This window comes from Oncorhynchus kisutch, linkage group LG17, assembly GCF_002021735.2.
Source record: "Oncorhynchus kisutch isolate 150728-3 linkage group LG17, Okis_V2, whole genome shotgun sequence".
In the NCBI taxonomy this organism is placed as follows: domain Eukaryota; kingdom Metazoa; phylum Chordata; class Actinopteri; order Salmoniformes; family Salmonidae; genus Oncorhynchus; species Oncorhynchus kisutch.
In genome coordinates this window covers 45524800-45550648 of record NC_034190.2, presented here as the reverse complement: position 1 = coordinate 45550648, position 25849 = coordinate 45524800, and the positions used below count along the sequence as shown (strand labels likewise).

Sequence of the window (25849 nt, the reverse complement as noted above, 5' to 3'; positions counted from 1 at the left end):
AAGGCAGGAATCCCTGACAGAGCTGTGTGCATGCGTGTGTGTGTTTTCCCAGATAGCAGCACAAATAAGAACACCTCCACTGTGTGTCACACTATTGCCTGTGGGTGGAAGACAGATGTCCCCACACCAGGAGTGATAGCGCCTTCAGTGATACCCTGTCTGTCTCGTATCAACCATGGGAGAAGGGGTGCCAGCTTGCCATTTAAGAGAGGGGAGATGAAGGGGTTTGCAGGAACGTGATTTGCTGGGTGTGTGTGGGGGAGGGTGATTAGAAGCAGACGACCCACTCCAGGGACTCTTATCAGGCAGCTTTTTTGTTTTAGCTAAATTACTCTCACTCACAAACACATACACAGAAACACACACCCCCGCTCTCCCTCTCTCACACTGCTCATCATATAGAGTCATCCTGAAAACCCACCCCTGACCCTCACACACTGAACACACAGATGAGCTCTTACTCTCAGGTATCTCAGTGAGCACTGTGGTTCAACACACACTCTTAGTTTCTGTCAAGGAGAAAGCTGTTAGGGAGAATCAGGGGCTAAACTTTCACGGAGGACGGGGGCATTTTTATTTTTGTTTCCCCCCAGTTTTATCATTGCACTGTGATACAAAAAAAGTGGCAATGGTGTGCTTTAGGACCATGCGGACACCACAGATCATGCGGACAAGTGAGTGACCAGCACAGTGCTACTGTCTGCAGCGGCTCTCTTTGTGTGTTGCCCCTTTTTTATAAATAAAATATTTATTACCAGTGCTGAGCTAGTAGTGTAACTAACATGTAACGTTAGCTAATGTTCAATCCTCTCTCGACTGAAGTTCTGTCTGAAGAGAATGAACTAGCAAGTAGCTACCACAGCCGGTTCAGCTCTAGCCTCTAGCTATCTGTCAGATAGCAATAGCTAACAGCTGTTGTGTGTATGGAAATGTTTTTGTCCCGTTTCAACAGAAGTAAATTAACTTGGCTAGTTTTCGGGCAGTACCATAAGAGCTAGCCAAAAGTTGGCTAACATTAGCTAGCTTGCTGACTATCTTTGTATTATTTTTGCCTCAATCACATGAGACCTGAGTCAAACAATGAAACCAGTGGCCAAAGAATTGAAGACGAATATCCTGACGTTTTTTGACAGCGCAATGTGAGTTTTTATTAGAGTCAGTATAGCAATGTTACGTTATTGATCTGTCAGTTTCCTTAGCTCTACAGGCTACTCTGTCATGGTGCACAGTCAGTACACAGCACAATATTGATGAAGATGAATGGATACAGATATGTTTGAATGCCCAGTCATGTTCATATCATCTCAGACATAAATTACTGCACTTTAAGATCATCCATAGAGCATCCTATATGCCAGTGAAACGGAATATCATGCCCTCAGAAATGTAATTAGTCTGCTGGAAGTGTAAAACACAAAAGGGGACATATTTGCATATGTTATGATCTTGTGAAGGCTGGCTGAATTCTGGCAAAGAGTGTGATTTGATTTATTAGATTCACTAGATTTGATTTATTTATTTTACCTCAGCAGGTCTACAGATTCTTCTCCCTGTTTTTGTTTGCTTGGAAATGTTGATACTGGAGACTGTTATAAGAAGAAACTATGTAACCTAGCATTTATAGTGGCTAAGAAATGCATTGCCATTAATTGGAAGGTTGGTTATCCTACCACAACTTCAGACTGCATGGCAGAAATGTCAAATTGTGTATCAATATATTTGATTTATTACCAGATTAAGGGTATACTGTGCAACTTTCATAAGGTCTGGGTGCCTGTTTGACAGAAGGGGTCTGTATTGAAAACATTCAATTATTTTTGTCGTACAGTCGCAAGTAAAACAATTATTTTCATGGCACACGAGACACCTGTGTGATTTGGCCTGTCTCAGTGGACTAATCCATTGAGGAGGCCCAGTGGTGTAAAGTACTTTAAAGTAAAAAATACTTTAAAGTAGCCTACTACTTAAGTAATTTTTTGGGGTGTATCTGTACTTTACTTTGCTATTTATAGTTTTGACAACTTTTACTTTTACTCTACTAAATTCCTAAAGAAAATAATGTACTTTTTACACCATATACATTTTCCCTGACACCCAAAAGTACCTGTTACATTTTAAATGCCTGAGGGCACAGTGTGTTGTGAAATCTGTGAATGTATTATAATGTTTTTAAAATGGTATAAACTGCCTTAATTTTGCAGGACCCCAGGAATGGGGATTCATAATAAATACAAATACAAATGCTTAGCAAGACAGGAAAATGGTCCAATTCACGCATTTATCAAGAGAACATCCTTGGTCATCCCTGAACATCCCTGCCTCTGATCTGGCAGACTCACTAAACATAAATGCTTTGTTGGTAAATTATTGTCGGAGTGTGCTGCCGGAAATCCGTAAAAAAAACGCTTAAAAAAAATTATAAGCAATTTCAAATGATTTATACTTTTACTATTGATAATTAAGTGTATTTAAAACGAAATGCATTTAGACTTTTACTCAAATAGTATTTTCCTGGGTGACCTTCACTTTTACTTCAGTTATTTTCTATTAAGGTATCTTTACTTTTACTCAAGTATGACAATTGGGTACTTTTTCCACCACTGAGGAGGCCGTGGGGATGCCAAGAATATGGGGATTGTGGCTCAGATGCACAAGGCACGTCACCAGAATGTGCTCTCTCCCGCCATTTTGTGGGTATTCATTGTTTCATAACTTTTTTTATTTCACCTTTATTTAACCAGGTAGGCAAGTTGAGAACAAGTTCTCATTTGCAACTGTGACATGGTCAAGATAAAGCAAAGCAGTTCGACACATACAACAGAGTTACACATGGAGTAAACAAACATACAGTCAATAATACAGTTGGGAAAAAAAGTCTATATACAGTATGTGCAAATGAGGTAGGATAAGGGAGGTAAAGGCAATAAATAGGCCATGGTAGTGAAGTAATTACAATATAGCAATTAAACTCTACAATGGTAGATGTGCAGAAGATTAATGTGCAAGTAGAGATACTGGAGTGCAAAGGAGCAAGATAATTAAATAAATACAGTTTGGGGATGAGGTAGATGGATGGGCTATGCACAGGTGCAGTGATCTGTGAGCTGCTCTGACAGCTGGTGCTTAAAGCTAGTGAGGGAGATATGAGTCTCCAGCTTCAGTGATTTTTGCAGTTCTTTCCAGTCATTGGCAGCAGAGAACTGGAAGGAAAGGCAGCCAAAGGAAGAATTAGCTTTGGGAATGACCAGTGAGATATGCCTGCTGGAGCGCGTGATGCTATGGTGATCAGTGAGCTGAGATAAGGCGGGGCTTTACCTAGCAGAGACTTGTAGATGACCTGGAGCCAGTGGGTGTGGCAACGAGTATGAAGCGAGGGCCAGCCAATGAGAGCGTACAGGTAGCAGTGGTGGGTAGTATATGGGGCTTTGGTGACAAATCGGATGGCACTGTGATAGACTGCATCCAATTTGTTGAGTAGAGTGTTGGAGGCTATTTTGTAAATGACATCGCCGAAGTCGAAGATCGGTAGGATGATCAGTTTTACGAGGGTATGTTTGGCAGCATGAGTGAAGGATGCGGAGTTGCGAAATAGGAAGCTAATTCTAGATTTCATTTTGGATTTGAGATGCTTAATGTGAGTCTGGAAGGAGAGTTTACAGTCGAACAAGACACCTAGGTATTTGTAGTTATCCACATATCCTAAGTCAGAACCGTCCTGCCCGCCCGCTGGACGGGCGGGCAGGTGCGGGCATCGATCGGTTGAAGAGCATGCATTTAGTTTTACTTGCATTTAAGAGCAGTTGGAGGCCACGGAAGGAGAGTTGTATGGCATTGAAGCTTGTCTGGGGGTTAGTTAACACAGTGTCCAAAGAAGGGCCAGAGGTATACATAATGGTGTCGTCTGCCTAGAGGTGGATCAGAGAATCACCAGCAGCAAGAGCGACATCATTGATGTATACAGAGAAGAGAGTCGGCCCGAGAATTGAACCCTGTGGCACCCCCATAGAGACTGCCAGAGGTCCAGACAACAGGCCCTCCGATTTGACCCACTGAACTCTATCAGAGAAGTAGTTGGTGAACCAGGCGAGGCAATAATTTGAGAAACCAAGGATATTAAGTCTGTCGATATTAATATGGTGATTGACAGAGTCGAATGCCTTGGCCAGGTCAATGAATACTGCTGCACAGTAATGTCTCTTATCGATGGCAGTTATGATATCGTTTAGGATCTTGAGCGTGGCTGAGGTGCACCCATGACCAGCTCTGAAACCAGATTTCATAGCGGAGAAGGTACGGGGAGATTCGAAATGGTCGGTAATCTTTGTTAACTTGGCTTTCGAAGACCTTAGAAAAGGCAGGGTAGGATAGATATAGGTCTATTGCAGTTTGGGTCTAGAGTGTCTCCCTCTTTGAAGAGGGAGATGACCGCGGCATCTTTCCAATCTTTGGGAATCTCAGACGATATGAAAGAGAGGTTGAACAGGCTAGTAATAGGGGTTGCAACAATTTCGGCAGATCATTTTAGAAAGAGAGGATCCAGATTATCTAGCCCAGTTTATTTGTAGGGGTCCAGATTTTGCAGCTCTTTCTGAACATCAGCTATCTGGATTTGGGTGAAGGAGAAATGGGGAGGCTTGGGTGAGGTGCTGTGGGGGGTGGAGGGCTGTTGATCGGGGTAGCGGTAGCCAGGTGGAAAGCATGGCTAGCCGTAAAAAAAAGCTTATTGAAATTCTCAATCATAGTGGATTTATCGGTGGTGACAGTGTTTCCTATCCTCAGTGCAGTGGGCAGCTGGGAGGAGGTGCTCTTATTCTCCATGGACTACAGTGTCCCATAACTTTTTTGAGTTTGTGCTACAGGATGCAAATTTCTGCTTGAAATTGTTCTTCATTGTTTGCTGTGTCTATTAATTCCCCGTTACATACATCACCAGCAATAGTTTACATTTACTGTTAATTCCCATAATGTCTAATCTGCAATGTGTGTTTGGTTATGGTAATTTTGGACATGTGTTTTGCAGAACTCACAATCTTTGCTACAATTGTAAGAAACAAGTTTTTGTTTATTTCATTCCATTTATGAGTTTTGTCAATTTAGTCATTGTCTTTTGCTGAAAAACTCCTGTCAATGTTGATTAAGGTCATGAACCTGATTACGCATATCGAAGTAGGACTAGGCTACCTGGCCTGCATGCAAATGTAGGCCTATAAATGTTTCATTTGGGGATGTATGATAGTATTTCTGATTGTCTTAACTCAGAAGCTGTGCAGCTTCTCAAAGTATTTTTTCTTCACCTCAAACAGGAAGCTAACAAAGTCAGATTTTTAGAATCAATTGAGAATGACAATAGTTCCTCAAAGTACTTGAACAATATTTCCAGCTCTCTCCCTTGAGAGACTACTCGGCATTAAAAGGGAAAAAAGCAATGCTCTGATCCAGTGGAAACGTCATAAAATACCTGATTACCTCTTAAGCCTTGCACAAGTAGCCTACAGCTGTGTCTGTCCCGAGCTCATTGGCGCGGGAAACTCTTACTGCCCAAAAAGTTTTATACAATGTTTAAAGATTTCTAGTGCGAGTTTTGGGTAGACCCAGTTGATAGTTTTATAAAATGTTTCAGACAGGCCCTGAATAGCCAATATGATTTATCAGATATTTATTGTTATTAGGATATTTTATACCTGCAGGCTGCAATGCTTTTATATGTTGGCTTTATGTAGATTATTATTACATAGTGGGCAATGGCAATATAAGTTTAGATTTGTATTATTTTCATTTAGATATAGAATGTAGATTAACCACAGACAATGATTTTGAGATACAACAACTATTATAAGTTAAATAAAACTGTTCCATGAAAATGTGCATATGAAATCATAACGGGCACGCAGATTGGTAGAAATGGTAAGATAAATTGGCACTACAAATGGAAAAGGTTGCTGACGGGTGTAGCCTATTACTGGCAACTACAGGAACATAATGGTAGAATCTGCAAAGCAGCGGGAGAAGGAGGGTCGGGAACTTTTTTTCTTCTTCTGGTTAGGCTATCTTGATCTCTGGCTCCCTCTTGAGTAATTTGTCATTTGTTGATTGTCGTCATTATTTAATCAAACAGTGTGCTTAAAGCATCAGACAAGTTCAGTAAACCTACATATAGTTGTTTTATAAAAACACATAGGGTGTGTCTATATAGGCTAAGGAAAACTACATGTTTTAAAATGTTGATCAATCGATTGGTCAAAAAAAAAAGACTACTCTTCGTGGACCAAGATTTTTTTTGTCAGTGTAGAAATGTGGTAAATGCGCTTTAGATGACCCCAAAATTCTGAGGGAGAACCCCCCGCACTTCTAAAGCTAAAGTTGCGCCCCTGGGGAGAATATACAGTTGAAGTCAGAAGTTTACATACACTTAGGTTGTAGTCCTTAAAACTACTTTTAACCACTCAACAAATTTCTTGTTAACAAACTATAGTTTTGTGCATGACACAAGTAATCTTTCCAACAATTGTTTACAGACAGATTATTTCACTTATAATTCACTGTATCACAATTCTAGTAGGTCAGAACTTTACATACACTATGTTGACTGTGCCTTTAAACGGCTTGGGAAATTTCAGAAAATGATGTCATTGCTTTAAAAGCTTCTGATAGGCTAATTGACATCATTTGAGTCAATTGGGGATGTGCCTGTGGATGTATTTCAAGGCCTACCTTCAAACTCAGTGCCTCTATGCTTGACATCATGGTAAAATGACACAATCATGAAGTGGAACGACATTTATTGGATATTTCAAACTTTTTTAACAAATCAAAAACTGAAATCAAAATCAAAAACTTGGGCGTGCAAAATTATTCAGCCCCTTTACTTTCAGTGCAGCAAACTCTCTCCAGAAGTTCAGTGAGGATCTCTGAATGATCCAATGTTGACCTAAATGACTAATGATGATAAATACAATCCACCTGTGTGTAATAAAGTCTCCGTATAAATGCACCTGCACTGTGATAGTCTCAGAGGTCCGTTAAAAAGCGCAGAGAGCATCATGAAGAACAAGGAACACACCAGGCAGGTCCGAGATACTGTTGTGAAGAAGTTTAAAGCCGGATTTGGATACAAAAAGATTTCCCAAGCTTTAAACATCCCAAGGAGCACTGTGCAAGAGATAATATTGCAATGGAAGGAGTATCAGACCACTGCAAATCTACCAAGACCTGGCCGTCCCTCTAAACTTTCAGCTCATACAAGGAGAAGACTGATCAGAGATGCAGCCAAGAGGCCCATGATCACTCTGTATGAACTGCAGAGATCTACAGCTGAGGTGGGAGACTCTGTCCATAGGACAACAATCAGTCGTATATTGCACAAATCTGGCCTTTATGGAAGTGGCAAGAAGAAAGCCATTTCTTAAAGATATCCATAAAAAGTGTCGTTTAAGGTTTGCCACAAGCCACCTGGGAGACACACCAAACATGTGGAAGAAGGTGCTCTGGTCAGATGAAACCAAAATTGAACTTTTTGGCAACAATGCAAAACGTTATGTTTGGTGTAAAAGCAACACAGCTCATCACCCTGAACACCTCCTCCCCACTGTCAAACATGGTGGTGGCAGCATCATGGTTTGGGCCTGCTTTTCTTCAGCAGGGACAGGGAAGATGGTTAAAATTGATGGGAAGATGGATGGAGCCAAATACAGGACCATTCTGGAAGAAAACCTGATGGAGTCTGCAAAAGACCTGAGACTGGGACGGAGATGTGTCTTCCAAAAAGACAATGATCCAAAACATAAAGCAAAATCTACAATGGAATGGTTCAAAAATAAACATATCCAGGTGTTAGAATGGCCAAGTCAAAGTCCAGACCTGAATCCAATCGAGAATCTGTGGAAAGAACTGAAAACTGCTGTTCACAAATGCTCTCCATCCAACCTCACTGGGCTCGAGCTGTTTTGCAAGGAGGAATGGGAAAAAAAAATCAGTCTCTCGATGTGCAAAACTGATAGACATTTTTTATTTATTTGATTTATTTTACCTTTATTTAACCAGGTAGGCAAGTTGAGAACAAGTTCTCATTTACAATTGCGACCTGGCCAAGATAAAGCAAAGCAGCTCGACAGATACAACGACACAGAGTTACACATGGAGTAAAACAGACATACAGTCAATAATACAGTATAAACAAGTCTATATACAATGTGAGCAAATGAGGTGGGAAGGGAGGTAAAGGCAAAAAAGGCCATGGTGGCAAAGTAAATACAATATAGCAAGTAAAACACTGGAATGGTAGTTTTGCAATGGAAGAATGTGCAAAATAGAAATAAAAATAATGGGGTGCAAAGGAGCAAAATAAATAAAAATTAAATACAGTTGGGAAAGAGGTACCCGAAGCGACTTACCCCAAGCGACTTACAGCTGTAATCGCAGCAAAAGGTGGCGCTACAAAGTATTAACTTAAGGGGGCTGAATAATTTTGCACGCCCAATTTCTCAGTTTTTGATTTGTTAAAAAAGTTTGAAATATCCAATAAATGTCGTTCCAATTCATGATTGTGTCCCACTTGTTGTTGATTCTTCACAAAAAAATACAGTTTTATATCTTTATGTTTGAAGCCTGAAATGTGGCAAAAGGTCGCAAAGTTCAAGGGGGCCGAATACTTTCGCAAGGCACTGTATATCCATAGTAAAATGAGTCCTATATTGACATTACCTGGGACTGGTGCACTTCCCAAAATAGAAGGCCTCATGAGGAATGAAAATGATGTGGATACATTGAAGCAACATCTCAAGACATCAGTCAGGAAGTTAAAGCTTGGTTGCAAATGGGTCTTCCAAATGGACAATGACCCCAAGCATAGTTCCAAAGTTGTGGCAAAATGGCTTAAGGACAACAAAGTCAAGGTATTGGAGTGGCCATCACAAAGCCCTGACCTCAATCCCAGAGAAAATTTGTGGGCAGAACTGAAAAAGCATGTGCGAACAAGGAGCCCTACAAACTCAGTTACACCAGCTCTGTCAGGAGGAATGGGCCACAATTCACCCAACTTATTGTGGGAAGCTTGTGGAAGGTTACCTGAAATGTTTGACCCAAGTTAAACAATTTAAAGGTAATGCTACCAAATACTAATTGAGTGTATGTAAACTTCTGACCCACTGGGAATGTGATGAAAGAAATAAAAGCTGAAATAAATCATTCCCTCTACTATTATTCTGACATTTTACATTCTTAAAATAAAGTGGTGATCCTAACTGATCTAAAACAGGGAATATCTACTAGGATTAAATGTCAGGAACTGTGAAAAACTGAGTTTAAATCTATTTGGCTAAGGTGTATGTAAACTTCCGACTTCAACTGTACATTTTTAAAGGGGGAGAAAGGGACGGTCAGAGGGAGGAATGAGAGACAGGCATAGTGAAAGAAACAAGAGTGACAGTGAAACAGGTGGTGGCAGAAAAAGGGGGAAGTGTGTGAAAGAAAGTGAAAAGAGCTTCACCTAGAAACCTCATCGACTCAACTCCCACCAAACCAACTTTTTTTCAACACACTTAATCAAAATCGAATGTCATGGTGAATTGTTTTGTTGAGGTCACATTGAATTATAGTTAATTGAAAACTCAGCCAAATGTAAATCACAAATAGACGTTGAACTGATGTTTGTGCCAAGTGGGCTGTGAGAGCGCACTCTCAACACACAAACACACTCTTCTGGATACAAACACAGACGCAAGGCCCACAGAACCAAGAAACCAGGATTCGCTCCAAACACAGAACAAAATAAGCCTGTATCCTGTTACAGTGTGATGGTGAAACTCTAGTTTACACATACAGCCTCTCTCAGTCGAACTTGTCTTTCTGCAATTATTAAAGTTCCAATTCAGCCATTTTTTAAATATCAGAATCAAATCATTTCTGGGTAACAATTAAGTACCTTACTGTGATTGACAATTTGAATTGAAAACAAAAAGGAACAAAAATAGCTTATTAGTAAATAGATATTTCTTAAGTAAGAATTTATCCAGGACTGTGTGGGAGGGGTCTGAGTAGGGAGGGGAAAACTGAAAATGTGCTGTTATTGGCAGAGAGGTTTAAACTATCTTTCTTATTGGTCTATTAACAAATTTACTGCATGGTGATGTCACCATGGAAGGCCAAAACTCCATCCCACCAAAACAAACTGAATCTTCATGCGTTCTTTTCAATCAGCTCTTACACTAAAATGGCATTATCATAATTTTCACAATTTCACAGTATTATTCCAACCTCATAGAGTGGAAATGTACACAGCTCAAAAAAATTAAGGGAACACTAAAATAACACATCCTAGATCTGAATGAATGAAATATTCTTATTAAATACTTTTTTATTTCGTTGAATGTGCTGACAACAAAATCACACAAAAAGTATCAATGGAAATCAAATTTATCAACCCATGGAGGTCTGGATTTGGTCTGGAGGTCTGGAGTCACACTCAAAAGTGTGGAAAACCACAATACAGGCTGATCCAACTTTGATGTAATGTCCTTAAAACAAGTCAAAATGAGGCTCAGTAGTGTGTGTGGCCTCCGCGTGCCTGTATGACCTCCCTACAACACCTGGGCATGCTCCTGATGAGGTGGCAGATGGTCTCCTGAGGGATCTCCTCCCAGACCTGGACTAAAGCATCCGCCAACTCCTGGACAGTCTGTGGTGGATGGAGTGAGACATGATGTCCCAGATGTGCTCAATTGGATTCAGGTCTGGGGACCGGGCAGGCCAGTCCATAGCATCAATGCCTTCCTCTTGCAGGAACTGCTGACACACTCCAGCCACATGAGGTCTAGCATTGTCTTGCATTAGGAGGAACCCAGGGCCAACCACACCAGCATATGGTCTCACAAGGGGTCTGAGGATCTCATCTCGGTACCTAATGGCAGTCAGGCTACCTCTGGCGAGCACATCCCCCAAAGAAATGTCACCCCACACCATGACTGACCCACCACCAAACCGTTCATGCTGGAGGATGTTGCAGGCAGCAGAACGTTCTCCACGGCGTCTCCAGACTGTCACATGTGCTCAGTGTGAACCTGCTTTCACATCTGTGAAGAGCACAGGGCGCCAGTGGCGAATTTGCCAATCTTGGTGTTCTCTGGCAAATGAAAAACGTCCTGCACGGTGTTGGGCTGTAAGCACAACCCCCACCTGTGGACGTCGAGACCTCATACCACCCTCATGGAGTCTGTGTCTGACCATTTGAGCAGACACATGCACATTTGTGGCCTGCTGGAGGTCATTTTGCAGGGCTCTGGCAGTGCTCCTCCTGCTCCTCCTTGCACAAAGGCGGAGGTAGCGGTCCTGCTGCTGGGTTGTTGCCCTCCTACGGCCTCCTCCACGTCTCCTGATGTACTGGCCTGTCTCCTGGTAGCGCTTCCATGCTCTGGACACTACGCTGACAGACACAGCAAACCTTCTTGACACAACTCGCATTGATGTACCATCCTGGATGAGCTGCACTACCTGAGCCACTTGTGTGGGTTGTAGACTCCGTCTCATGCTACCACTAGAGTGAAAGCACCGCCAGCATTCAAAAGTGACCAAAACATCAGCCAGGAAGCATAGGAACTGAGAAGTGGTCTGTGGTCCCCACCTGCAGAACCACTCCTTTATTGGGGGCGTCTTGCTAATGACCTATAATTTCCACCTGTTGTCTATTCCATTTGCGCAACAGCATGTGAAATTTATTGTCAATCAGTGTTGCAGTGTATATAAAACACAGGAACACACGTTTTGGACAGCACTTGAAAGCAACTTGAAGTGGTTAAAAGTGGAAAGAGTATCAGGTCTTCAGTTTGCGGCACTGTACTCTTCCTGTGAGAATGGCACTTAGCTCATTATCACCTTCGACAATACATTTCACACCTTCAGACCTCACTGAGGACACAGGGGCATGCAGACACACACACACATACAACTTCGTACATATCTTCTTTGAGATTTAACGTGTAATGAAAAATGCACAAACATACACATTGTCATTTATACGTACGCACACATACATGATACACATTACACTATACACATTACACATACTGTACATTAGCCACAGCTCTCCACAGGAAAAGCATGAACAGGACCAGCCACAGCACTAACTTAGCCAATTAGCTTACTTCTACTGCCACACTACATACATTTGACATTTAATACCTTGTCAAGACTTCAACCAGGCTGAATTTAAACTATTCAAGTAGATATAGAAAAATATTTAACCATCATTCCCCTCACTGAGTACAGAGGGAAAGCTATTAAATTCAATAAACTATATTTACCCCAAATAAACAATGGTTGCTAGTCAAAACATAGTATTGTAGACCACATAAAACAACATGAGACACACTGTATATAGCCAACCAACAACATTCAGCATATACAAGACAAATATAGCACCCCTCACTGACACCAACACTGATTTCAATAGCTCTGCCGCCAGAGGCGTCATAACCCACTGGAATTGTTATAAGTGAAATAATCTGTTTGTAAACAATTGTTGGAAAAATGACTTGTGTCATGCAGCTAACCAACTTGCCAAAACTATAGTTTGTCAACAAGACATTTGTGGAGTGTTTGAAAAATGTGTGTATGTAAACTTCCAACTTCAACTGTATATGTACATATAGTTATATATTTGCCAAAATATATGGGGGATTGGAAGTGATGCAGACAATTACATTGATGGAAGCTACAATCTATCTGCAATATTAAAACTGTTATACCCCCACCCCCCAAAAAAAGTATTCAGACCCCTTGACTTTTTCCACATTTTGTTACATTACAGCCTTGTTCTAAAATGTATTAAGTTGCTACCATGCTGCGTTGTCATGTGTTGCTGCCTTGCTATGTTGTTGTCTTTAGGTCTCTCCTTATGTAGTGTTGTGTTGTCTCTCTTGTTGTGATGTGTGTTTTGTCCTATATTTATATTGCATTTATTTATTTATTTATACATTTTGTTTCCCTTTTTCATTTAAATTGTATTAATATATATATTTTTTAATTTAATTTGTATTTATTTTTATCCCAGGCCCCCATCCCTGCAGGAGGCCTTTTGCCTTTTGGTAGGCTGTCATTGTAAATAAGAATTTGTTCTTAACTGACTTGCCTAGTTAAATAAAGGTTAAATAAATACAAAATAAAAAAATTAAGCTGGTTAAGAGAATTCCAAGTGTGCAAAGCTGTCATCAAGGCCATGGGTGGCTACTTTGAAGAATCTCAAATATAAAATATATTTAGATTTGTTTAACACTTTTTTGGTTACTAAATGATTCCATGTGTGTTATTTCATAGTTTTGATGTCTTCACTATTATTCTACAATGTAGAAAATAGTAAAAATAAAGAAAACTTCTGGAATGTGTAGGTGTGTCCAAACTTTTGACTGTGTTGTTGTTTCTCTTTAATACAACTAGCCACCTAGACATATTATGAAGTTGGCTTTAGCTAGCCCAGATAGGTTCCCAATCTCCCAACCTCATAACTAGCTACCAAGAAGCCATTTCAGGCTATCAATCAAGTTAGTGTAGCTAGCTTGTCTAACTATCTTAGCAAGCAATCAATAACTACATATACTGAATAAGACTCACATTCTTTGAAATCTTTTATCCAGATTTTAATAGACATGCAGAGAAGCATACTTAGTTTCTAAAAATAAAACACAAGTCAGGAGGATACAGGCAGCTCAAGAGGTATGCTTAGATATGCATAACAATAGACACAATTTGTACATAGGATTAATCACAATGATTACATTGCAGGAAAAGTCTTTGAAAAATGCAAAATTCTCCAATTTACGGACAGTCATAGGACCACCCCCCACCCATCATTACAGACTTTGTGCCCCCTCAGATTTTTGGGGTGTATACACCCCTGTCTGCCACCCTTCCAGCCTTGAGCTGCATGTGTGGTGAGAGAATTCCAGTGAGACTATAGATGACATTTGGCCGACATTTGAGTGATGTAAGTGACTTGGCAAAGAACTCTGCTCAGGGACGGGGCTGATTGCGTGTCTCAAATTTCACAGTTATGAACCTGCTATTTAGGCTACATTTGAGGTAGATTTGTGGATCCGGGGTAAACAGAGACAGTGCAGATTGCAAGTGTGTGTGTCAGCGTGTGTGTGTCTTGTAACTGGGTTTAACTTAGGAAGATCTGGAAATAGTGTTAGTGGTTAAAACTATAAGATGGATAAACGAGTGTAAAAGAAACCCTAGATGACTCAGACTTGAAAACACTCACGCAGTCTTCGTGTGTATCGCTCCTGTCCTCTCGCAATCATAGATGACGAAGCTCCCGGAAACCACGGATGTGCCGTTCACCTTTATCGCCACGGGAACAGTCAAGTGATCTGGCACAACAACATATAACATGGAAATGTCAAGATCAGCAGTGATGAAACAGGATGAAATCAAACTAGTGTTCTACCAGTAGTATAAGTAACCCTTACCCCTGCCAGGGGGGATGTTGGGGTACCTCTCCCGAGGTAGTAGGGGGCAGGTCTGAATCTGGGCTGGGCCGTAGTCCAGGTGCACCGTGGCTGCCGTGGCAACACCCAATCCATAGTCACATTCCACCCGCGAACCAACCAGATCAGGGACACTGCCGTTTATCAGAATCCCCACATCCTGGTGGAGAGAAAGAAGGGTTAGGGGATGCAGGAAAGTAGAGAGAGGGAAAGAGAAATCTTCATGTCTCCAAAAGACAGATGGCATAGCAAACTTGCATCCAAACATACTGTTGTGTGACGAGAGACATGAGTGATCTACACTGGAATCACAACACTGAGGAACTTCGTTGTCTGTCAAACTCACTGATCTCATTTCAATATGTGGGAGACAAACAGAGGGGAAGGAAGAGGGGGAGACAAGGGGGGGTGAAGAGTGAGAGCGACAGACGGAGAGGAAGATGACATAGCTGTAGACATAGTAGTTGGAGAGGCCAGTGACATATGGTAACATGCTACACTTTACACTCTATTGTCTGGAATTGATCATTTCCTGGCTGTGGCACTGACTTCCTCTTTCCTGCTTGCTGCTTCCTGTTTGGGGAGACGGCAGTGGGCCCAGCTTCCTGTGGTCCTGAGTGATGACTTGGGATTGGACAGCTGCTGGAGCTATCACAGCCAACCTGACCTACATACCCCACACAATGCTGTGTCTGACACTCATAATGTACCTACTGTACACACAGTACCAGTCAAACGTTTGGACACTTACTTATTCAAGGGTTGTCTTTATTTTTACTATTTTCTACATTGTAGAATATTCACTTAACAACGTTTGAACTTACATACACCTGATGACACATAAACACAGTTATGATGTAATGTATGGTACCTTGATGTCAGTGGACAGGCTGATCTCTGGGGGGGTGAGGGTCATGGAGGGGCACTGCTGGGGACCTTCGCCCAACCCGATCCAGGAGCGCGCCAGAGGCCCCCAGGCACACTCCCTCTGGATGGAACACCTGCACACGGGGCACATATAAAGACGTGTACATGATTAAATACGTTTAAATTGGAGCCAATTATTCTAGTAATTTATGTTTATAATCTTATAATATATCTCATAGTGAGCTCCCACTCGGTACAGATGTCAATTCAACATCTATTCCACGTTGAAATTACGTGGAAACAGCATTGATTCAACCAGTGTGTGCCCAGTGGGATAACACATCATGAAAGTTATTCATAGCCAAACTACTGTCTAGCAGAGCTTCTTAAATGAGCTCCCAGCTTCCTCTATGGACCTAGTAGCAACAGAGCTCCACATTGCAAACTCTGTTTACTCAGTGTTTCCACTACATCTGCTCTCCTCTCATTGCAGAGACATATTTTGATTTCTGCCCTCATTAAATCTCAATGCAGCGTTTAGTGGGCTGGTTGGTTTCCCATAGAGTTGCGTATCAGGCTCATCTCATTGTGTCACATGAGAGGTCTGGGCTGTCAGTCAGTCAGGTCAACACACACAACACACTGTTTGACTTGGTGTCAAACATGTTCCCATCACAACCTAAACCCTCCGGCATCAGGATCAGAGGCCATTTAATTCAATTAAGGAGCTACCAGGCCATGTCATTCGTGTGTGTGTGTGTGTGTGTGTGTGTGTGTGTGTGTGTGTGTGTGTGTGTGTGACTGTGAGAAAGTGGGAGCTTATCAAGCAGGGTGGGCTCATATTATGACTACTGTTTGACTAATAAACTTCACCAGTCCCTAAGCACAGAGCACAGCTAGTACTCCTGCAGCGCAATATAAAACAAGGACACAATGACCTTAAACTATAGATTAACTAGACTGGAGCAGCCACAAGCAGTAGAACAGCAGTTAGAAGTTAGAATCACCATGTAATGACTTTGGCACCCATACTTTCCTTTGAGACTTTAACAAGTCTGTTCTAAAATTGGTGTGTGAGCGAGTGGATGAGCGAGTGGATGTGTGTATGCATTTAAATGTGCATCTGTGTGTATGTGTGTATCGCTGCGTGGGTGAGTGAATGTCCAGATTTTAGTCCTACTGGCGCTAAGGGACCAGGAAGGATCATGAGGTCAGCTACTCTTCTAAGAATAGAATAGAATGGCTCTGCAATCCCACAAAAATCCCCTACACACACACGCACAAACACACACGCAACAACCTCAAACACATAAAACACAAGCAGTCTCGACAAACTTAATAGCCTCTCTGGAACACACAAACACCTAAAACAAAAGCACAGCACACATTGAGTCTGTCAGTTGAGTCTGACGTCATTTCCGGTCACAACTTGCAGGCTTGTTTTCGAGTTGCTGTGCGTTTTGTTGCCAACCTGTTTTGCTACCTGACAACTTTACGGTTTTCACTTTTTAATTACCGTTCATATATTTATTTATTTTTTCCTCAACTTTTTCACTCCGGACGCTTTATCTGGACACGATTCGTCAGGACCTCCAACAGCCGAAGCTAAGTAGTAACATTAACATGATGCCTTCTAATTGCAGCCGCTGTACTCGCCTTACGGCGAGGATAGCTGTGCTGCAAGCCCAGCTTCAGACGCAATCGTTAGGCAAGGGTAATTTCAGTGTAGGAAAGGATGAAACAGCGTCTGTGGCACCAGTAAGTACAGATAGTAGTGTAAATCCCCTGGCACAGTCCCCGCAGCCGGACAACTTTCTCACGGTTTCTGGAAGGAAATGCTGTAGGAACGCTCAACCGGTGTTGCTCATTCAGCCGACAGAAACTTTCAACCGGTTTTCCCCCCGAAGCTTCCCACCATTAGCTCTGACAAATTGAAAACTCTAGTCATTGGCGACTCCATTACCCGCAGTATTAGACTTAAAGCGAATCATCCAGCGATCATACACTGTTTACCCGGGGGCAGGGCTACCGACGTTAAGGCTAATCTGAAGATGGTGCTGGCTAAAGCTAAAACTGGCGAGTGTAGAGAGTATAGAGATATTGTTATCCACGTCGGCACCAACGATGTTAGGATGAAACAGTCAGAAATCACCAAGCGCAACATAGCTTCTGCGTGCATATCAGCTAGAAAGATGTGTCGGCATCGAGTAATTGTCTCTGGCCCCCTCCCAGTTAGGGGGTGTGATGAGCTCTACAGCAGAGTCTCACAACTCAATCGCTGGTTGAAAACTGTTTTCTGCCCCTCCCAAAAGTTTGAATTTGTAGATAATTGGCCCTCTTTCTGGGACTCGCCTGACCTGCTGAGGAGTGACGGACTCCATCCTAGCTGGAGGGGTGCTCTCATCTTATCTACCAACATAGACAGGGCTCTAACTCCTCTAGCTCCACAATGAAATAGGGTGCAGGCCAGGCAGCAGGCTGTTAGCCAGCCTGCCAGCATAGTGGAGTCTGCCATTAGCACAGTCAGTGTAGTCAGCTCAGCTATCACCATTGAGACCGTGTCTGTGCCTCGACCTAGGTTGGGCAAAACTAAACATGGCGGTGTTCGCCTTAGCAATCTCACTAGGATAAAGACCACCTCCATTCCTGTCATTACTGAAAGAGATCATGATACCTCACATCTCAAAATAGGGCTACTTAATGTTAGATCCCTTACTTCAAAGGCAATTATAGTCAATGAACTAATCACTGATCATAATCTTGATGTGATTGGCCTGACTGAAACATGGCTTAAGCCTGATGAATTTACTGTTTTAAATGAGGCCTCACCTCCTGGCTACACTAGTGACATATCCCCCGTGCATCCCGCAAAGGCGGAGGTGTTGCTAACATTTACGATAGCAAATTTCAATTTACAAAAAAAAAAGACATTTTCGTCTTTTGAGCTTCTAGTCATGAAATCTATGCAGCCTACTCAATCACTTTTTATAGCTACTGTTTACAGGCCTCCTGGGCCATATACAGCGTTTCTCACTGAGTTCCCTGAATTCCTATCGGACCTTGTAGTCATAGCAGATAATATTCTAATCTTTGGTGACTTTAATATTCACATGGAAAAGTCCACAGACCCACTCCAAAAGGCTTTCGGAGCCATCATCGACTCAGTGGGTTTTGTCCAACATGTCTCTGGACCCACTCACTGTCACAGTCATACGCTGGACCTAGTTTTGTCCCATGGAATAAATGTGGTGGATCTTAATGTTTTTCCTCATAATCCTGGACTATCGGACCACCATTTTATTACGTTTGCAATTGCAACAAATAATCTGCTTAGACCCCAACCAAGGAACATCAAAAGTCGTGCTATAAATTCACAGACAACACAAAGATTCCTTGATGCCCTCCAGACTCCCTCTGCCTACCCAAGGACGCCAGAGGACAAAAATCAGTTAACCACCTAACTGAGGATCTCAATTTAACCTTGCGCAATACCCTAGATGCAGTTGCACCCCTAAAAACTAAAAAAATGTCTCATAAGAAACTAGCTCCCTGGTACACAGAAAATACCCGAGCTCTGAAGCAAGCTTCCAGAAAATTGGAACGGAAATGGCGCCACACCAAACTGGAAGTCTTCCGACTAGCTTGGAAGGACGGTACCGTGCAGTACCGTAGAGCCCTTACTGCTGCTCGATCATCCTATTTTTCTAACTTAATTGAGGAAAATAAGAACAATCCGAAATTCCTTTTTAATACTGTCGCAAAGCTAACTAAAAAGCAGCATTCCCCAAGAGAGGATGACTTTCACTTTAGCAGTGATAAATTCATGAACTTCTTTGAGGAAAAGATTATGATTATTAGAAAGCAAATTACGGACTCCTCTTTAAACCTGCGTATTCCTCCAAACCTCAGTTGTCCTGAGTCTGCACAACTCTGCCAGGACCTAGGATCAAGAGAGACGCTCAAGTGTTTTAGTACTATATCTCTTGACACAATGATGAAAATAATCATGGCCTCTAAACCTTCAAGCTGCATACTGGACCCTATTCCAACTAAACTACTGAAAGAGCTGCTTCCTGTGCTTGGCCCTCCTATGTTGAACATAATAAACGGCTCTCTATCCACTGGATGTGTACCAAACTCACTAAAAGTGGCAGTAATAAAGCCTCTCTTGAAAAAGCCAAACCTTGACCCAGAAAATATAAAAAACTATCGGCCTATATCGAATCTTCCATTCCTCTCAAAAATTTTAGAGAAGGCTGTTGCGCAGCAACTCAATGCCTTCCTGAAGACAAACAATGTATATGAAATGCTTCAGTCTGGTTTTAGACCCCATCATAGCACTGAGACGGCACTTGTGAAGGTGGTAAATGACATTTTAATGGCATCGGACCGAGGCTCTGCATCTGTCCTCGTGCTCCTAGACCTTAGTGCTGCTTTTGATACCATCGATCACCACATTCTTTTGGAGAGATTGGAACCCAAATTGGTCTACACGGACATGTTCTGGCCTGGTTTAGATCTTATCTGTCGGAAAGATATCAGTTTGTCTCTGTGAATGGTTTGTCCTCTGACAAATCAACTGTAAATTTCGGTGTTCCTCAAGGTTCCGTTTTAGGACCACTATTGTTTTCACTATATATTTTACCTCTTGGGGATGTTATTCGAAAACATAATGTAAACTTTCACTGCTATGCGGATGACACACAGCTGTACATTTCAATGAAACATGGTGAAGCCTCAAAATTGCCCTCGCTAGAAGCATGTGTTTCAGACATAAGGAAGTGGATGGCTGCAAACTTTCTACTATTAAACTCGGACAAAACAGAGATGCTTGTTCTAGGTCCCAAGAAACAAAGAGATCTTCTGTTGAATCTGACAATTAATCTCAATGGTTGTACAGTCGTCTCAAATAAAACTGTGAAGGACCTCGGCGTTACTCTGGACCCTGATCTCTCTTTTGAAGAACATATCAAGACCATTTCGAGGACAGCTTTTTTCCATCTACGTAACATTGCAAAAATCAGAAACTTTCTGTCCAAAAATTTGAAGAAAAATTAATCCATGCTTTTGTCACTTCTAGGTTAGACTACTGCAATGCTCTATTTTCCGGCTACCCGGATAAAGCACTAAATAAACTTCAGTTAGTGCTAAATACGGCTGCTAGAATCCTGACCTGAACCAAAAAATTTGATCATATTACTCCAGTGCTAGCCTCTCTACACTGGCTTCCTGTCAAAGCAAGGGCTGATTTCAAGGTTTTACTGCTAACCTACAAAGCATTACATGGGCTTGCTCCTACCTATCTCTCTGATTTGGTCCTGCCGTACATACCTACACGTACGCTACGGTCACAAGATGCAGGCCTCCTAATTGTCCCTAGAATTTCTAAGCAAACAGCTGGAGGCAGGGCTTTCTCCTATAGAGCTCCATTTTTATGGAACGGTCTGCCTACCCATGTCAGAGACGCAAACTCGGTCTCAACCTTTAAGTCTTTACTGAAGACTCATCTCTTCAGTGGGTCATATGATTGAGTGTAGTCTGGCCCAGGAGTGGGAAGGTGAACGGAAAGGCTCTGGAGCAACGAACCGCCCTTGCTGTCTCTGCCTGGCCTGTTCCCCTCTTTCCACCGGGATTCTCTGCCTCTAACCCTATTCAGGGGCTGAGTCACTGGCTTGCTGGGGCTCTCTCATGCCGTCCCTGGAGGGGGTGCGTCACCTGAGTGGGTTGATTCACTGTTGTGGTCATCCTGTCTGGGTTGGCGCCCCCCCCTTGGGTTGTGCCGTGGCGGAGATCTTTGTGGGCTATACTCAGCCTTGTCTCAGGATGGTAAGTTGGTGGTTGAAGATATCCCTCTAGTGTGGGGGCTGTGCTTTGGCAAAGTGGGTGGGGTTATATCCTTCCTGTTTGGCCCTGTCCGGGGGTGTCCTCGGATGGGGCCACAGTGTCTCCTGACCCCTCCTGTCTCAGCCTCCAGTATTTATGCTGCAGTAGTTTATGTGTCGGGGGGCTGGGGTCAGTTTGTTATATCTGGAGTACTTCTCCTGTCCTATTCGGTGTCCTGTGTGCGTTCTCTAATTCTCTCCTTCTCTCTTTCTTTCTCTCTCTCGGAGGACCTGAGCCCTAGGACCATGCCCCAGGACTACCTGACATGATGACTCCTTGCTGTCCCCAGTCCACCTGGCCATGCTGCTGTTCCAGTTTCAACTGACCTGAGCCCTAGGACCATGCCCCAGGACTACCTGACATGATGACTCCTTGCTGTCCCCAGTCCACCTGGCCATGCTGCTGCTCCAGTTTCAACTTCCACCTGACTGTGCTGCTGCTCCAGTTTCAACTGTTCTGCCTTATTATTATTCGACCATGCTGGTCATTTATGAACATTTGAACATCTTGGCCATGTTCTGTTATAATCTCCACCCAGCACAGCCAGAAGAGGACTGGCCACCCCACATAGCCTGGTTCCTCTCTAGGTTTCTTCCTAGGTATTGGCCTTTCTAGGGAGTTTTTCCTAGCCACCGTGCTTCTACACCTGCATTGCTTGCTGTTTGGGGTTTTAGGCTGGGTTTCTGTACAGCACTTTGAGATATCAGCTGATGTACGAAGGGCTATATAAATAAATTTGATTTGATTTGATTGAAGCCTAAAGAAACTAACAAACACACATAAACAATATTTAAACAAACACACACACACACAGAGACAAGCTATGATGCTGAGCAGGAAAGTCAGACAGTAACTCAGTGACCAGTGAGTCATTCACCTCTGTCTAACCCAGTATGGCATCAGAATGGACTTTTCTTACTTCCCTTTCTAAAGAGCAAGGGCTCTATTTGAACAAACCTTACCTGCAATGGTAAGTCTACGTGCAGGTTCAGGGGTGTGTCAGAAATATTTTAGCTATTTTCAAAATGATCGACGCACTTGCTGGCATTGGTAGGAAAGGGCTGGGTTTTGATGAATAAACAAGTTGTGGGTGTGTCAAGCCTTGGCCCCTCACTGGCCAATCAGAACGTGCTCCATGGCAAAATATGTGGCTGCTTCAAGTTCTGTATTTACGATTTTTATGTACTGCCTTGGAATCAACTCCAATTCCAATGTTAGTCCGTTATAGCTTGTTAAATGGTTTACAGAAAAGAAATAACAAAATATAGACCTATATTTGATAAATACGTCAATTTGAACCCATTTGCAAGTCCACCTTGTGTTGTGTTCAAAGTAAATTTGTGGCTTCAATAGCAATCACACAGATTTAGGGGCTAGGCTTACTGTAAATTGCATTATGGCTGAGCATGGACATGCCAAATATTGCCAGTAAGATTGATAAGGCCTAGAAAGAGAATGAATAATTCCAATCAAATTCTAAACAAAACAGCAACTTGTTTTCAATAGGCTATGTCACATTTACAGGCATCATATTTTACCCCCATGGGCATATGATATTAAACAATGGCAACTACGGAGGGTTTTACACACATCCAAATGTTTCACAGTATGCACCAAGATCCAATATAAATAGAAAGGGAGGATGTCCACTCCCTGTTATACTGGTCCCCAATAGGCCCATGTTTTATGAACATATTCGGAACCATTTTACAGATCAGATCGCAATTCACAAACCTCCAGAAGTTGCATTGCAAGCGCGCCACGGATGTTGTCACCATAAAATGGTTGTAATAAAATTCAATGAAGAACAACTTGTGTTTTTTAACGACAACAACAATAAATACATATAAATGTACTGATATCATAAAACCACCAGGATAAATGACAGGCGTTGCTGTTAAACCAGCCTTCGTTATAGTAGGCCTGAGGGAGGGATTGGATTTTGAACATATGAAACAGAAAACAAGCTCTTTTTACAGGTTACAGATCACTTCTAAATACGAGGTTCACCAGTATTCACATAGGTTCTCATCTCTCGTTTCATGATGGGTATGGTTAAAATAATGTAGGCTTGTCTACAATACATAGATAAAAAAGGAATGTCAGCTCACTATTTTACTCCTCTCTAACTTGATATTTGAATAAAGCTTTGGTGAATAAGATGTATTTTCAAGCAGTCTCAAGAGCTAAACCCTTTACGCAGACAAAAAAAAACTTAATCAAATAAATCGAAATGGGACAAATGGGACAAAATATATATTTATTTTTTTATGTTTCTTGCCTACTCTTGTTCCATGCGCATATGGGCAGTGTGCATCACGGCTGGATAGGCTGCGTTTTCGCTGTCAAGATTAATGCCATAACCAACTGCATTACCGTTAAAACCATCTTGGTTGGTCTTAAATATTCCTATCAGCACTGCCTGAAATTAGCACTTTGCATCATATTTTTAAGGACACACCTCACATATTTCCACCCTGCCCATCTGAGTGCAAATAAGCTGATAAAAGACAGGTGAAAGGCCAAACCAAATGCCAGGGTGTCAGTTTTTACACGAAACTTGCAAACTAATGTGCGTTTGATACTAACGCAGTGTCACGTCCTGACCTTAGTTCCTTTTTTATGTCTCTGTTTTAGTATGGCCGTGAGTTGGGGTGGGCATTCTATGTTGTGTATTCTAGGTTTTGTATTTCTGTGTTTGGCCTGGTATGGTTCCCAATCAGAGGCAGCTGTCAATCGTTGTCTCTGATTGAGAACCATACTTAGGCAGCCTGTTTTCCCACTATGATTTGTGGGTAGTTGTTTTCTGTTTTGTGTTGCTGTACCTTACAAGACTGTTTCGTTTTCATTTCACTCTCTTTGTTATTTTGTTTTGTGTTTCTGTTCTAATAAATATAACATGAACACTTACCACCCTGCGCATTGGTCCGATCCATCTTATTCCTCATCGGAAGAGGAAGACAATCGTTACACGCAGCCTTAACGCCAGTCGAAAATAGAGCCTAAATGTTTACTCCAGGGGCTGCTCAGGAAAAGTTCTCACTGTTTTGAAATTGTTTCTAAAAATCCATTCACGCCTTCTCTGTCAACTCTACCACACTCACAGTGATCATGGTGTACATAAGTAGATACAAAAACAACTCTCTCTCAAATACACCCACACCCACAACAGCAGCCTGTCATCACCTGTCAACTACTTTGCTAAAGCAGGCATGTTTTAAATGGTAACATGCTACTCCTTACAGTTTTTGTATAGCTTTAGTGCAATTTCACAAGTATGTGGTCAAATTTCACAATTCATAGTACAAAATTCAAAACAGATCATCAAAAAGGTAGTTGTTTCAAACCTCTAAGCACATGTTCAATAGAATAAGTACAACACATAAAAATCATACAGTCACTTTTTCACCAAACTTAATCAATGTTTCATCTAGAAATACACCTTCCTAATATTGAGTTGCACCCCCTTTTGCCCTCAGAACAGCCTCAGTTCGACAGAGCATGGACTACAAGGTGTTGAAAGCATTCCACAGGGATGTTGGCCCATGTTGACTCCAATGCTTCCCACAATTGTGTCAAGTTGGCTGGATGTCCTTTGGGAGCTGGACCATTCGTTTACAAACGGGATACTGTTAAGTGTCAAAAACCCAGCAGTTTTGCAGTTCTTGACACTCAAACTGCTGCGCCTGGCACCTACTACCATACTCTGTTCAAAGGCACTTAACCTGTCTCCTCCCCTTCATCTACACTGATTGAAATGTATGTAATAGGTGACATCAATAAGGGAACATAGCTTCCACCCTTGGATTCACCTAGTCATGTCATGGAAAGACAAGCTGTTCCTAATAATTTGTAGTTATCAGTTTTGAGCAGATTAAGTGATAGTTAATTGTATTGACAAATGACAAGAAAATCATATCAAAAGTAAAGTGAATAGTGCATTTTTAAAAGCATATACTTAGATTGAATATGTATCCAAATTGAAAGAGCGATTTGGTGCAGTGAACAAGTGACTTTGTGAATTTGTTTGTTGTACTCAGTCAATTGAGAATGTGCTTTTTGAGTATTGAAAAATGAGCCATTTTGATGATCTGTTTAGATTTCTTTGCTTACAAGAGTTGTGAAAATATACCAAATATAGTGCTTTCAGAAAGGATTCACACCCCTTGACTTGTTGTTACAGCCTGAATTTAAAATGGATAATACTTTTCCCACTGGCCTACACACAATACCCCATAAGGTCAAATGGAATTATATATTTTCCAAATTTTTACAAATTAATAAAACGGGCACCTATTGGTAGATGGGTAAAAAAAAAAATCAGACATTAATATCCCTTTCAGCATGGTGAAGTTATTAATTACACTTTGGATGGTGTATCCATAGACCCAGTCACTACAAAGATACAGGCGTCCTTCCTAACTTAGATGCCGGAGAGGAAGGAAACAGCTCAGTGATTTCACCATGAAGATAATGGTGACTTTAACACAGTTACAGAGTTGAATGTCTGTGATAGGAGAAAACTGAGGATGGATCAACAACATTGTAGTTACTCCACAATACTAACCTAATGACAGAGTGACAAGAAGGAAGCATACAATTATTCCAAAACATGGATCCTG

General features: G+C 41.8%; 1 protein-coding gene across 1 annotated transcript in view; it reads right to left on the bottom strand.

Annotated features, from left to right (window-relative positions):
* Window positions 1-25849, bottom strand: part of LOC109907746 (plexin-D1) — a 106549-nt gene that overhangs the window by 65388 nt on the left and 15312 nt on the right. Inside the window, exons 5-7 of the mRNA XM_031793917.1 lie at window positions 15349-15478; window positions 14460-14637; window positions 14252-14360 (exon numbers count right to left, since the gene is read on the bottom strand). Of these exons, the coding sequence (XP_031649777.1) occupies window positions 14252-14360; window positions 14460-14637; window positions 15349-15478 (417 nt within the window). The remainder of the gene's footprint in view (window positions 1-14251; window positions 14361-14459; window positions 14638-15348; window positions 15479-25849) is intronic.